We start from the raw sequence: 14,968 nt of genomic DNA, 5'->3' as shown, positions 1-14,968 counted from the left end.
TAACATTTCTAGTTTATTAAATTAGAGTAGCAGTAGATCTCGAAATGTAACATAAAATATGATTAAACAGTAAGGGGGTGTTTGATACTTTTAGCATGTATATATTCTCAATAATATATTTAAGATTATAATCAACCTCTCCCTTACTTTGACCAAGATTCAACCTTTTCCTGATTTCAATGTCATATGTTTGATAGAGCACCGCATGTGACAAGACATTGTACTACTCAGTTGTTACTTTACATATTTACCTCCAATCTAATTTCCTTCTACATTATTTGCCCTCAACTTGACCTAAAATATAGCGGGGGTTTTCTCTTCATTTGCTTTGCCGCTTTTTTTCTTCTCTAGTTCCCGCTCAAGCCTGCATATTGGAAGATCTCGGTGAACGTGGTTGAGGTCGGAGAGACAGGTAAGATTCGCGAAATCCCAGTTGACACTTCCTTGCAAATCACATGTTTTAGCGTTTTTAACATATTACATAATGTATACATGTTTCTGACCGATGGTAAGAGCTACGAATTGGGTGTTAAATCTGCTATTTTCTTATTGTCGAATTGATTTTCTGTTGTCTTAATTTGACCATTTCATTTTCAGGGTACGTCTCCTACATCACAGTTGAGTAATGTTTATGGGGCTCGCCGTTAGAGCTACGAATTAGGTGTTAAATCTGCTATTTTCTTATTGTCGAATTGATTTTCTATTGTCTTAAGTTGACCATTTCATTTTCGGGGTACGTCTCCTACATCACAGTTGAGTAATGTTTATGGGGCTCGCCGTTAATTCTGTGTAAGTGAGCTCCCCTGTTGAGCTTAATTGAGCCCCTTTTGTGCTTAATAGCATGTCATGGTTAGCTGTTTAATGACAAACTCCCATTGTGAGATATGAATCTTGTAGTATTTTTTTTGCACACACCACATCAATTTGGTTGTTATTTTATCTCTATGCATCGTTAGTTTCTTATACCGATTCTGGTTCTTTTATCATTTGTTTTGTAGAAACTCAAAACCATGAATGAAAGCTATTTTTCACAAAACTCTTTTGAACTGAGCCCCGAAATCGGAACACAAGGTTTGGTCAAATTATAATTGAATTGGTGTTATAGTTAGTAAGTAATTTTGCTTCATATATAATTCTCCAGACATGCACACACCTGATCTGGCAGAGAGTGGTGCTCTCGGGCGGGGCTCTGTAGGGAGGGCTGATCGCACAAGGCGTAGTTGGTCCTTGCGTGAGGAACAAATACTCATGTGCACTTTGAAAGACCTTGTTGTGCGCGGATGGAAATCTGATAATGGTTTTCGGAATGGATATACTACGCTAGTTGAGGAGGCCATCAAACGAGAGTTCCCAGAGTCTGACTTGAAGGCCAGCCCTCATGTCAATTCCAAGCTCACACAGTGGAAGAGAGACTATTATTCTCTTTCTAAAATTCTGGACCGCAGTGGAGTCGGTTTTAATGAGCGTGGAGACTACAAAATTGACGTTGATAATGATCAATGGGAGCAGATTGTGAAGGTTGTTTCCTCTGCTTAATTGTTCTTTTAGTATTTTATTGGAGCTCAAAAAATGTGATTATGATTTGTTATATTTGATTAAGTAATATAAACGTTCTAAGTCTAATTCTTTTTTGCTACAGCAAGACAGCCATGCCCGCGGCATGAGATACAAGTCATGGCCCGTTTGGAACGATTGGAAGATAATTTTTGGCAAAGACCGTGCAAGTGGTGGTGTGGTTGAGGACACCAATGATGCAAATGACGCTCTTGGCGAGCAGAATCAAAACAACGTCCACAACAGCAGTGTTGGTCACTCTTCTGCCAACCCAATCCCTCAGCAAGTTCATCAAGAGATACCAGATGAACTCAGCACAGGACAGAGCACGCGTGCCGCAAGCGAAGGCCAAAAAACTGGAAAGAAACGCAAGACATCCCGTGATTCCGTCGGGTTGATTGAGATGCTTGGGAAGATGCAGGAAGATACTAATCTACGACTGGACAAGTTGACAAGCCGTATAGGGTATGAGTTTGATGTGAGCAAATCCCGAAAAAAAGTGTTCGAGTTATTGGGTACAATTGCAGGTTTCTCTATGGTGCAGCAGATCGACGTTGCTGAGTTTATCCTTGAGAAAGTGGAGCGCATTGATCTGTTTCTGTGCCTGCCTGAGCATGGTCGGCTCACTTACGTGATGCGTACTCTTGAAAAGCTCATTGCGGTTTGATGCTTCTGTTATGTCTCCGATCTGTCTTTTGAGATCTTATCTATATCCAATGCCTAACTTAAAGCGATGCAGTACTTTCGAAGTCAGTAGGAATTATGTGATCTTTTGACATGTAATGAACTTCATATTTTCCACTAGCATATGTGGATGCCCAGGTATGGATATGGACCAATGAGGTCATCAGACTTAGGTATATTTTGTAATATATAATTGATTGCATTAACTCTATGACTTATATTGCAGTTACTTATTAAACTTGTGGTTTATTACTCTTATTTGTTTTGCGTTCTTATTAAGCTCGTTCTGTGTTGGTTGTTGGAACTATTTATATTGGTGGATTCTATCATGTTAGCTGTGGTAAATTCAAAAAAAATCCCACTTTTGCACAAGGGATCGAAAAGGCCACTTGCACTACTTATAACACAATACTAAACAGAAAAAAGAAAAATAAATAAATCAAAACAGCTTTTATACACAAATTCAGAAATCAAATCTAAGAAATTAATCATAATATTACTAGGAAAAGCAAGACTAAATCAATCAATGTTAGTCATTAGACTGATTACATCAACGAATCATCCTAAATTAACAATAAACGTAGTCACATTACTTAGCATAATTGAAGATAATTGGCATACAGATTCCTTGCATCGTCGAAGATAATGCAAAGATTGAAAACATGTTCATTTGTTTCACAAAATAATAGCAATGAGACCTAGGGGGCTCATTCATTGGCGACCTCATTCACGTCCTCACTGTTTCAAACATCATCATCATCGGCACTAGAAGCAATCTCATCATTTTCCATACACAAAGCTTCTGCAAGAACAAAAAAAAAAACATTGAACACACATAAATCCATAAAATTATAGAGTTTAGAGTTTCATAACCCAATTCATATTGTTGTACTGTGTATAAGTTACCAGCCATATCGAAGGGGGGAAAACGAGTTCCAGCCCAATATTGTTTGAGCACAAAGTACCCATGTCTCTCGTAGGTGAATATGAGCAAGTCACCTCGGCGGAGTGCATTTTCTCTTGCAAAACGAAACCATCCTCGTGCAAAATAGTGCTTGCCGTCTATTGTCTCGGAAAAGACAGACCAAACAGCTCCATGGTGGTTTTCAATTGAACAAATCCGTGGAAGAGGTCTATCAAGTTCAACGATAAAGCGTTCAGGTATTTGCTGCACATTGCAAACAAGCTTTAATAAATAAATTGTCAAAAATACTAGAAGAAAATGGCACCACAAATACATGAGTTCTTACAAGAGTGTTTGAGCTGTCTTGAGGGAAAAACAGACGAGTGAAATTAGGCAAAGGAGCAGCAGCAACCACTGCGTTCCCAGCACCGGCGTATCCTTGTGCCATTGCAATGGACGTATGTAATACTTGAACAAACGAGGAATAAACTGAATGGAAGAAATGGAATTCAAGGTTGGGTGTAAAATGATAGCTCTCACATGTTGGTGGCTAAATTTATTGAAGTGTAGCATTTATGAGATATACCAATATGGTTTGCTTTTTCACACACCTCTTGGCAGATTCATTTAATCGGGAAATTAAATAAAGCATAACAAAACCATGCATTTGAATGCCCTCTCGGTTACATGCAACATACATTACTGAAAATAAATAGCAACCTACTTGTCCTCATGAGGATTGTCATGAGCACAAACCCAAAGCAAAACATTTTCCACAGATCCTACATGACAACCTAATAGACTTCATATTTTACAAGAAGTATATCTCCATACACATAACATGGATTATAAAGATAGATAGCCTAATCAAAGAGGTTACATCGAGAGGGCATCAGGCAATTACTTCTTATGTTTTCCCCGCCATCCGAGGGGACTCGCCGAAGAGGCACATGAGCTACCACCCGGAGAGGCATTTGGTAGCGGCGGGCGCCCATCATTCTTGAGTGGCTTCGGGCTAAACATCTTACGCTCTAACTTCCCGTTAGGCCCCATAATATAGTAGTGGTGTACGACCTTCGTGTTAGTCGACTCGCAATCCCCAACTCGAGTACCTTCATCGAATAGCTTCCGACGAGACTTTGGCCCTTTGGACTCCTTCACATTGTTATTTGGAGTGATCACCTCAGTAGAAGTCGCTGGAATTGTATCATCAGATAAGACAATAACATCATCCATTTTTTCTTGTTTAACCTCCTTCGGACCAAACATAGCCGTTAGGCGGTGGATTTCTGGTTCACCTTGGTAGTAGTAAGCACTTGCAAGCTTGTTTTTCTATAACCAGAGAGAACGATGCATGACACAAGTGTCTTTGATCCTTACATAATTTGAAAAATTGAAAATTTGAGTACCTTGAAGATCGAGACCCATGTCTCGTCCCTTGCGACCACCACGTTGTCCTCCATGATCCACTGCATGCCGTCCTCCTTCACCAACGCTGTGAAAGACAGATACCTCTGCTCGAGGAACTGCCATCGTTCGTACAGAGCATCCCATTCCAGTTTAATGCCGAGTTCGTACTCGATATCGGATGCAGCAGTGATGAAGAATGGCTTGGGGATCACAGTGCCTTGCAAATCATTTTCATGCTTGAGACGAGTGAGTGAATCTAGTAGACTTTGGTCAATGTTGGAAGACCAATGGGATTTGTAGAAGAAGGTGTGTTGAGGTGGAATGTTAAGAGCCATATTTTTTCTTGTAATGTGTTTTACTATGTCGAACCAATTTATAGAATACACTTCTATCTTCCCCCTATATCAATCTGCCCAACAACTTGATTGATTGATAGCCCCAAATCTTAGACCTTTGCTTACTTCTTTACGTGAACAATTGAGAGATGATCTCAATCCTAGTAATAGGGGATCACATCAACATGATAAAGGTTGCAGTGTATGGGTAAAAAGTTGTGTTGCTTTAGGTTGAAAGCATGTTTGGTTGAGTGTAGAATTGTGCAATAAATTCATTAGATTTGATGAATATATTGGTGTGATAATATCTTTTAATTTTTTGTCCATTTGTGTTATACAATACTTCATAGATATCCTTGTGTATCCCTAGCCTTTTTCTCCTTCAAAAAATCGATTTAAATTGTCTTCAATCAAAAATAGATTCTCCATAATGCCTATACAAAAACGCTACAAGAGGTAAATATTCATTTGAATGCAAAAATCTATCAATCTATAAAAGGTGAATTTTGGCCATTATTTTAAATATTTATAAATTTTGGACAAAATTTTAAATATATATTAGTTATGGACCTTTTGAATAACAATTAGATGGTTTTTTCTAAACCAGTAGATGTCACTACATATTGAATATTGGTTGGTCAAATGAAATGGCATTATGAATTGAAATCAACAATATGCCATTATCATTTGTTGCTCGTTTTTTCTCATTGTCAGCAGTACATTTTTTGTTTAAAACTATAACCTAATAGAGTAATATTAATTCTAATTTTATTAATTAAATTGTAGTAATTAAAAATTAATGTTTCGAAATTCTAGAGTATGTGCATATAGGTGCGATACTAGTGATGCATAATATGGATTAATATCGATAGGTAATCATAGAAATGATTACCAAAAAAGGTACAATAAAACATTACAAATAGGAAACAAAGTATTTGTTGTAAGCTTGCGAAATAAATCAATCTTGATCACACATAGTGTTTGGCAGACACTTCAACCACGAGTGAAGCCCTTAAATCCTTTGTTCACTGCACGTTCCCCTGTGTACGTAGAAAAAACATAAGACCGAATGAAAATTTCAAGTGAATCTATGTATTCCTAAAGATTACTTACATTCAGCCACATTGTCTCGGCAAGCTCGTTTCTCTTGTTAGTCCAAGCAGGTGTGGGCTCAATGGTATCAATGTAAACAGGTTCGTCAATCTCAGCTCCTATACTTGATGCCTCGAAGTCTCCATCTAGTTCTTGCTCAATTGGATCAACGCCCATTTCCCCACGAATGAAGTTATGCAACAAGAAACAACAAAGGATTAACCTGATCTGTGTTCTTATTGGATAATATGATGCACTGCGTAAGATACCCCATCTCATTTTGACGACAGCAAATGCTCTCTCTATCACATTCCTCGCCTTCGTGTGTCGCATATTGAACATTTCTCGAGCATTTTGCGGCACCACAGCAGCGGGTCCCCACTCCTTAAGATGATAACGACAACCCTTGTATGGGGTTAGGAATCCGTCACTATTTGCGTAGCCATTATCACATAGGTAATATTGACCTAGTTTCAAATGATGTCTTAGTTATATTGGTGATTTATTTCGAATGGAGTCAGTTAAGGTAAAAAGGAGAACAACTAAACCTTTAGGCACTTTGATACCCCTTGGCCGTGTCACGGTGTCATGAAGAACTCGCGCATCACCTGCAGATCCCTCCCATCCGGCCAATACATATACAAAACGCATGTCCCTGGTACACACAGCCAGTGTATTTGTAGCCACTTGACCCTTCCTTGTGCGATAGCGAGGTTTATCCTCGCTTGCGACTAACACATTGATATATGTGCCATCTAAAGCGCCTAAGCAACCCTGTGAATGAGAAATAATCATACTTATTATTATGAGCAACAACATGTCACAAGAATGAAAGTTAGAGATGCACATGTATTTAGTCCATATCGGAAACCATTTCCATCTCCAATCCTGGCATTGATCGTCTACTGGAACTGGTTTAGCAAGAAACAATTCATGCAACTTTATCACAGCTTTAAGGACGACATGAACATAGTGGGAAACTGTTTGGCCAGATCGCCAGAATTCAAATTTTACCACCCGATTTTTTTTGTGGTGAGCAAGAACACACAAGAAAATTGCAACTTGTTCTTCAACCTTTACGAACCTACCATCAACCAATCCACCTTGCTCGCGTAATAGGACGCATAGTCGACCAAAACAATTCCTATCCATTCTAAGGTTATCAATGCAAGCCTGGTCGGATATTTCAACTAATCTTGTGAGTCTGCGAACTTGCGTAGGGATCCTTTGCAAGCGTGAAAATTGACGACGATTTCTTCTTCGGTCATCAGATTGCTCCTCAATATCCAACATATCATATGCATGAAGGCAACACGTAATGCGCGATTGATGTAGACGAATAATATCAAAGATAATCACCGCAAGAGCTTCACTTGACGGTCCATCGACATGCTCCTATATCAGAATCTAATATTCAAACATTTTCTGCATTGATAGAATAGAATCTAAATGAGTAATCACAAGCATTTTCCACCAATAGAAATCTACGTCAGGTATACCATAAACCAACACAACACAGGAAAAAAAAACCCAAATAAACTACTGATGCACAAACCACAATACACTATTCTTCAATGAACCCAACACATGCATAACCAGGGATTGAATCTAGTTCAATTAAACCAACAAAATACCAAAAAATTGGCAGACTAGTTCAATTTAATCAACCGAAAAACTCAAAAAATCTAAAACTAAATCAATTATACTAATCTGGATACAATCTGCATCATTTAGCAAATAACTCAAATTAAAAACGTGCATAGTGGTTTTAACTAATTCAAGTAAATCAAACAGATCCCAAAAGATTATAATCCTATCTCTATTAAATCACCAAATAAACACTCTGCGATGATGAACAGATTTGAAAAAATTCAAAAATAAACCACATATTAATTTAGGGAAAAATTCATCAACACAAATCAAATCAAATGACTGCAATAGACACGGCGAGATTAGTTCAGCCCTAAAAACAACATCGGCGAGATCGTTGAACAAGGATATAAAAAAATTGAACGAGATACTAACCTGTTTTCATTTACTGCGCATAAGCTGTGCGTTTGAGGAAGAAAGAGAAACTATGGTAGGGCAAATCAGCTTGGGAAGAATGAAATTGAGGGCAACTAAGTCAATTATTCAGATAATCTTGACAATGTAATTGATGCAGATAACAATACATGGCCTGAATGCCGATAATATTATTGGGATATTCATGATAAAAGTATTGGGCTTTTTTGGGAGGCGTGTAAATACAAGGGCCTTGAGAAACACATTTTTTGGTATCAAACATATGTGTTTGACCAAAGACCAGTGTTAATCAATAGTAAAAGGTGGAATCAAACAACCCCTAAAAAGAAGATTCCTGGTGTGCATTAGTTTGACAATGCTTCAACCGAGAGTAAACAAACATGTGCAGTGCAGTGGCCATTGTGATTATTCTAATCACTCTACTCTTCTTTTCCCGTAAACTATTCTTTAAATTACCCCAAATAACAAAAATAAAGATACGAATAATATACATTTTGAGTTGTTAATACTATGCCTATTTACTTTTTGGTCTTGTCCACTCCACGCATACATACAGAAGACCGTGTATGTGTATATACAAGCATTAAAAAACACACACAACACATACTTTATGCAGAGATGACAGCATGACAGGTGGACCTTTGTATGGAAGAAGACGTCTCACTGATTTGTTTAACGAACTTTTTGTGTGTTCACGTGTAGGGGTGGCAAACCTTATAGTAGATTGATTCGTTATCGGATTAACCTGATAACGAATCGATCCAACAAGTTCAAACTTGAATTTGGCCGGTTAAGAAAATTATCAACTCGAACACAAATCTAACTTGCTATCTTTAAATCTGAATTTATCCCTAAACGATATAATATGGGTTAATAGTTAACACAATATATAAGATAACGACCAAAACTTGATTTTACACGATTAAAACTTGTTATTACACATTAAACTTAATATTATACGATAAAAATCCGGTTCTTAATATTAAACTTAATAAGATAACGAATTAACCTGATAACGAATCGATCCAACAAGTTCAAACTTGAATTTGGCCGGTTAAGAAAATTATCAACTCGAACACAAATCTAACTTGCTATCTTTAAATCTGAATTTATCCCTAAACGATATAATATGGGTTAACAGTTAACACAATATATAAGATAACGACCAAAACTTGATTTTACACGATTAAAACTTGTTATTACACATTAAACTTAATATTATACGATAAAAATCCGGTTCTTAATGAGTCAACCGATAAGGATACGAATCCAATAAGAATTGACCCAAACTCATTAATTTCGTGCAGATTCGAGTCGGATTATCGTGTCGTGTCAAAAGTTATCAGCCTTATTATGTGCATGCCCCAATCTAAACACCTTAGGACATTCACGATTGGAGCTCTCCTGCCACACCATGATTCTCCTCTATGTCATTATTCCCCTTTTTTGTATGCACTAGGTCGCAGCTTCCATAATGACACTCTCCCTCCATGCCTCTAATATTAATTTTTCATATTCACTATTAAACTTCAAAATTGAAATACAAGTACACAATATATAATAAGAAACGACTTCATATATATTAAAATAAAACTATGGTCTAATATAAAATGAAATAATATCTACAAGTTATATTTTTCGATCCTCATGAGTGCGTGCGAAATGAGGATGTGCGCGCGGAGCTCCTCCTCGATCATCTTTGACGTATCCTTAGAGCATCCCCGTCCATGCTGGCAAGAGGATGGAAGTGGGCTCGGACCCACTTTTTGTCACACCTCAACCCTTATGACATATGCACTTACTATAAATAAACTCAAGATTTTAAAATAAATAATCCACACGTCAAGTAAATATAAAACACATTATATAATTTCAAAAATCAACATTTATCAAGTACATATTTCAAAACATTTTAAACCGTAGTGGACCCTCTCACCACTCTATATACTATACATTTATCTACATGCAAAAATAATGAGGAGGAGAAGTTGCCAAAATGCGTCAGCCGCCGACCCTGATAACATGTGGAGTTCCTACGACCTATGTCAACGAATAATTTCACTGATATCTTATTCCTGAAAAATATTAGTGGTTTATATGAGCCACAACTCAATGCATATAAACCTTACCTTTAATTCCACATCCCATATATCAATATATTCTTTAACCAATATATATAACAATAACCAACAAATATTAGAAACAATTTCATATACATATGCATATGCCACACTATTCAGTTTATTATTCTGTGACAAATCAAGCCTGACATCTGCCCGGGATTCCATTGTATCTGACCCGAAGGTCTCATTGCCATTGTACATATATATATGACCCGAAGGTCCATTGCCATTGTATATATGACCCGTAGGTCTCATTGCCATTGTATACATATATATGACCCGAAGGTCCATTGCCATTGTATATATGACCCGTAGGTCCATTGCCATTGTATATGACCCGTAGGTCCATTGCCATTAATATCAGACCCAGGGCATGATTGTCACATATCCTCTTTAATCAAATGATTCAAATGATTCGAATGATTTCAATACCATACATCAACATATCCATTGCACCAATTACATAACCATATATTCCATCAATAACTCCAATACTATAGATAAACATATCAATTGCACAAATCACATATCCACATCATATTACACCATCAATATCAAATAACACATAACCATTTCAGGCTAACATAATATACTTCAAATATTCACTCAAATTTAACACGTAGCAAATCAATCACATAAAATATATAAAATTATAAGTGTGATTTATACACACCTGATTACGACAAATAATCTAATCGAGTTTTTGATTCTGTCTCATGTTCCATGGTGGCCCTCAATCTTGAAACTGAAAATATGCGTGTGCTTCCTCTCCTAAATTTCAATCCTATCATTTTATTTTAATTTTTCCTAAAATTCCTCTCGTCCCTACTAGCTAAACTCATGTTCTCATAATCCTTTTCCTTTTTCTTATTAGTAATATAGTCAAGTAAACCGACTCACATATATTAACCAAATGCCCCCCTTTTTTTTCTGTGTTAATACGTGTAATTTAAATGGCTACACGTGGGACTCTAAAATGAGTCCTTATCCCAAATCTCGTATTGCATAGTACTAGTATATATTTGTTTACATAATATATATCCCATGCACATATATAGTTCCATGTACACAAAGACACACATACGCACACTTATAATATTCATATATAATAATTAAAGAAAAATATGTATTGTATACATATAACTCAATTAAGTTAATCATCTAACTTTATAATTTTGTTTAACTTATCTACATATAAACAATTCTATTTATTAGTCATGAAAAATAAAAACTATTCTTATGATATCCATAAAATATATATATTATATAGCCAACCCATTGCATTATAGCATGTAATAATAAACATATATTATAGACTATTAATTTAACTATTAAGATATACTATAAAAATTAGTCCTAATATGACAATGAAAATATGCAATTGTGCAAAATGATGCAGGTTTCGGGTTGGGGATGTCACACTTTTAATCATTTTTTACTCTCTGCTCTTCCCCAAGAGCACAACACCCACATCCATGTTCTTCCGCAAGGACATACTCAAGGGTCCAACCATTCTATTATTCAGTTTAAATAAAAACATTTCCACAATATTAAAATGCATTAAAAATACCCGGACTATTATTACAAATTACAAAAAAAATAAAAATTACACAATTAAAGTCGTAAAAATTAAAACTTACAAACTTAAAATTCAAAAAAAAAAAATTACATAATTAAAAATACCCCTGTGGAAGACTAGTCCTGTGGTCCTATCCCCAATGTTTTTCGGAGACCCCATATCATTGCCAAATGTGAATCAAGTTGCTCGGGAGTCATCCGAGACCTATCGGCCAAATTGAGTTGAGCCAAAAGGGACCACAACGAGTTGGTGGGGGGTTGAGGTGGCACAAAGGGAGCGGGATCGGGAGTGGGGGCGGATGGAGTCGCGGCCCGTCGGCAGTAGGCCGTCGCCTACTTCCTTGCGGCCGGCGTTGGGAACTGCTCGGGCCGGCGTCGGGGTTACCCAAGTTAGTTCCGGCAAGCTGGCTATCCACCTCATCGGAGCCGCCATCGGATAGGGAGAACGACCTCGACCATTTGCCGGAGGAGTTGGAGGAGGATGATACACCTCCCCTATACTTCGGATTTCTACGCACCTGCTGCCAAGCGCCGAGGTGCTTGAATGGTTTTCCATGCATGGAATGGTAGGTCGACATGGGGCCCGTGATGATGTCGGCCTCGCTCATGCCGCTCCCCGCCGCACGTTGTTCCTGTAGGTAATACCCCTGGAACTTTTGGATTTCTTCGTTGGCTCTGAAGATGGTGTGATTGCGCGTCAATGGCAAAAACTACAAATCTTGAATCTAACTTGAGCGAAAAATAAAGCACAACTCTGTTTACGTGGTTCGTCCGTAAAGGCTTACATCCATGGAGAAGACGATCTACTTTATTCACTCAAACACCAAGATCAAAGATACAAGAGAATACAATCACCGATCACACTCAAACCACTCTACTTTTAAAGAGAAACTCTAACTCTCGGGAATCTCTAATGAAGAAGGTGATCTCACAAAAAAAGTGTGTTGTTGTAACTTGCTAACTAACTATGATACATCAAGAAGTAGAATATATACTCTCAGCTCCCACGGTTAGGATGACTCAGCTCGCATTCACCTTCACATCTCACTCCAACCGTATTAACCGCCCATCTATAGTTAATTGCATTTTGGCCCTCGAGCTTCCAACCTTGTTCAGTAGCTCTCACCATATCTCAACAAATCTCCACCTTGAGAATAGTGAACAAATCTCAGACCATCTTCTCTTCCCCCATTCTTCTAGTTATATTCCAAACCAATCAGCCCCAAGCAATATCTCAACTTGGTGGTAGGAATAACCATTGTTAGCATGTCTGAAGCATTGTCATCCGTTGATACCTTTCGTCACTCTCACTGCTCCTTTGTTCACCTCATCCCTAATAAAATGAAGTCCCACATCTACATTGATACGATCATGGAGGCCGTGCGTCAAGGATTTCAGCTACAGCTGGATTCAACCGAAAACCGTCCTATCGAGATGATATCCGAAAGCTATGAAACTGCCACCATTGTCTTCGTCTTGGAAACGGCTTCGCGTGGGTGTCTTGCACATCCCAATCGGAGTCGGATCTGAGGGAGTTATGGCGGTTTTACGGAAGTCGCGCAGAGAAGGCAGGGAGCTTCGGGAAAAACGCCCGGCCGGGCGTTTTTTACTGTGCAAAACGCCCGGGGACAGGGAAAACGCCCGGGCGGGGCATTTTGGCATGTGAAAAACGCCCGACCAGGCGATTATGCCGATTTTTATATTTTGTGGGCCAACTTTCTATTTTTGGACCCATAGTATAAATACCTCTTGATGTTATTCCATTTCCTGAGGTTTTTGCTGAATTATATGCTTGAGAGCTTTGTTTCCTCTTGGAGAGGGTTTCTATCCAATTCCTAGATTTAGGTTGCTTGAATCCATCAATTGCTAGTTCAAGCATGGGATTTCCATCAATTGCTAGTTCAAGCACGGATCTTGGTATGCTTTGAGGTTTGTGGTTCCCTTGAAGATTTAGCCATGGATGCATGTTAGTATGTTGTAAGTGTCTTAGCTTGCCTCATCAATGACTATGTATCACAATTTCCACTCTATCCAATGTTACTTCTTGTTTCGATCATCTTAGTTTCCTAAATTCTTGTTGGGTTGCCTTTATTGATAAAATAGAAAATCAAGTCTCACAAAAATACCTAGATCAAGCATCACAAATGGGTAAATTCTTGGGAAATGGATCACAAAATACATGGATCCACATCATTTGGTATCAGAGCCTAGTACCCACTAGGTGTTTGATCTATTGTTGACCACGGGTGCTCGACGTCAAGGGTCCTCCCTTCGGCGTGAACCATGGGTTGATTGGGGCCCAAGGATGAAAGAGAAGACACGCCAAGGATCCAATAAAGCTAGAGGGCCTCCCGAGGATGCAAGGAACAGAGAAGGCTCGGATTTGAGGACAAATCCTTTCCAAGAAGGGGAGGATGATACGATCATGGAGGCCGTGCGTCAAGGATTTCAGCTACAGCTGGATTCAACCGAAAACCGTCCTATCGAGATGATATCCGAAAGCTATGAAACTACCACCATTGTCTTCGTCTTGGAAACGGCTTCGCGTGGGTATCTTGCACATCCCAATCGGAGTCCGAATGAGGGAGTTATGGCGGTTTTACGGAAGTCGCGCAGAGAAGGCCGGGAGCTTCGGGAAAAACGCCCGGCCGGGCGTTTTTTACTGTGCAAAACGCCCGGGGACAGGGAAAACGCCCGGGCCGGGCAATTTTGGCATGTGAAAAACGCCCGACCGGGCGATTATGCCGATTTTTAGATTTTGTGGGCCAACTTTCTATTTTTGGACCCATAGTATAAATACCTCTTGATGTTATTCCATTTCCTGAGGTTTTTGCTGAATTATATGCTTGAGAGCTTTGTTTCCTCTTGGAGAGGGTTTCTATCCAATTCCTAGATTTAGGTTGCTTGAATCCATCAATTGCTAGTTCAAGCATGGGATTTCCATCAATTGCTAGTTCAAGCATGGATCAAGTAGAGGTATGCTTTGAGGTTTGTGGTTCCCTTGAAGATTTAGCCATGGATGCATGTTAGTATGTTGTAAGTGTCTTAGCTTGCCTCATCAATGACTATGTATCACAATTTCCACTCTATCCAATGTTACTTCTTGTTTTGATCATCTTAGTTTCCTAAATTCTTGTTGGGTTGCCTTTATTGATAAAATAGAAAATCAAGTCTCACAAAAATACCTAGATCAAGCATCACAAATGGGTAAATTCTTGGGAAATGGATCACAAAATACATGGATCCACATCATTTGGTATCTA

At 38.3% G+C, this 14,968-nt stretch overlaps 3 protein-coding genes across 6 annotated transcripts; 1 reads left to right on the top strand and 2 right to left on the bottom strand.

Moving 5' to 3' along the window:
- Nucleotides 1-288: 288 nt before the first annotated feature.
- LOC125203355 lies at nt 289-2,392 on the top strand. Of its 2 annotated transcripts, none has more exons than XM_048101681.1 (5): nt 289-412; nt 598-661; nt 999-1,071; nt 1,142-1,518; nt 1,640-2,392. In XM_048101681.1, the coding sequence occupies exons 3-5, from the start codon at nt 1,011-1,013 to the stop codon at nt 2,219-2,221; spliced, it is 1,020 nt and encodes a 339-aa protein (XP_047957638.1). In that variant the 5' UTR covers nt 289-412; nt 598-661; nt 999-1,010; the 3' UTR covers nt 2,222-2,392. The 2 variants fall into 2 exon arrangements, with proteins under 2 accessions (XP_047957638.1, XP_047957637.1); XM_048101680.1 differs by having other exon boundaries at nt 598-789.
- A 589-nt stretch (nt 2,393-2,981) lies between these two features.
- LOC125206181 (B3 domain-containing protein REM20-like) lies at nt 2,982-3,590 on the bottom strand. Its single transcript, XM_048105469.1, has 3 exons — nt 3,489-3,590; nt 3,145-3,406; nt 2,982-3,040 (listed from the first exon to the last, which is right to left on the bottom strand). The coding sequence occupies exons 1-3, from the start codon at nt 3,588-3,590 to the stop codon at nt 2,982-2,984; spliced, it is 423 nt and encodes a 140-aa protein (XP_047961426.1).
- A 2,150-nt stretch (nt 3,591-5,740) lies between these two features.
- LOC125203295 lies at nt 5,741-8,109 on the bottom strand. 3 transcript variants are annotated; one of them, XM_048101609.1, is made up of 4 exons: nt 8,005-8,109; nt 6,528-7,374; nt 6,001-6,446; nt 5,741-5,927 (listed from the first exon to the last, which is right to left on the bottom strand). In XM_048101609.1, exons 2-4 carry the CDS (start codon nt 7,270-7,272, stop codon nt 5,913-5,915), a joined length of 1,206 nt encoding a protein of 401 aa, XP_047957566.1. In that variant the 5' UTR covers nt 7,273-7,374; nt 8,005-8,109; the 3' UTR covers nt 5,741-5,912. The 3 variants fall into 3 exon arrangements, with proteins under 3 accessions (XP_047957566.1, XP_047957565.1, XP_047957567.1); XM_048101608.1 differs by having other exon boundaries at nt 6,528-7,404; nt 8,005-8,104; XM_048101610.1 differs by lacking the exon at nt 8,005-8,109 and having other exon boundaries at nt 6,528-6,753; nt 6,827-7,401.
- Nucleotides 8,110-14,968: the final 6,859 nt, after the last annotated feature.

The sequence above is a fragment of the Salvia hispanica genome, chromosome 2, assembly GCF_023119035.1.
Source record: "Salvia hispanica cultivar TCC Black 2014 chromosome 2, UniMelb_Shisp_WGS_1.0, whole genome shotgun sequence".
NCBI classification, from domain to species: Eukaryota; Viridiplantae; Streptophyta; class Magnoliopsida; order Lamiales; family Lamiaceae; genus Salvia; species Salvia hispanica.
The sequence above is the reverse complement of the archived record's forward strand: the minus strand, read 5'-3'. Positions and strand labels throughout refer to the sequence as shown.

Excerpts from the sequence above, each read along its gene's own strand:
- LOC125203295 (XM_048101609.1), bottom strand. The coding sequence starts at position 7,272 with ATGTTGGATATTGAGGAGCAATCTGATGACCGAAGAAGAAATCGTCGT. Across the intron at positions 6,447-6,527 it reads GGGTATCAAAGTGCCTAAAG|GTCAATATTACCTATGTGAT; the intron begins GTTTAGTTGTTC and ends ATTTGAAACTAG.
- LOC125203355 (XM_048101681.1), top strand. The coding sequence starts at position 1,011 with ATGAATGAAAGCTATTTTTCACAAAACTCTTTTGAACTGAGCCCCGAA. Across the intron at positions 1,072-1,141 it reads CCCCGAAATCGGAACACAAG|ACATGCACACACCTGATCTG; the intron begins GTTTGGTCAAAT and ends ATAATTCTCCAG. Across the intron at positions 1,519-1,639 it reads AATGGGAGCAGATTGTGAAG|CAAGACAGCCATGCCCGCGG; the intron begins GTTGTTTCCTCT and ends TTTTTGCTACAG.
- LOC125206181 (XM_048105469.1), bottom strand. The coding sequence starts at position 3,590 with ATGGCACAAGGATACGCCGGTGCTGGGAACGCAGTGGTTGCTGCTGCT. Across the intron at positions 3,407-3,488 it reads AAGACAGCTCAAACACTCTT|CAAATACCTGAACGCTTTAT; the intron begins GTAAGAACTCAT and ends TGCAATGTGCAG. Across the intron at positions 3,041-3,144 it reads TCCCCCCTTCGATATGGCTG|AAGCTTTGTGTATGGAAAAT; the intron begins GTAACTTATACA and ends TTGTTCTTGCAG.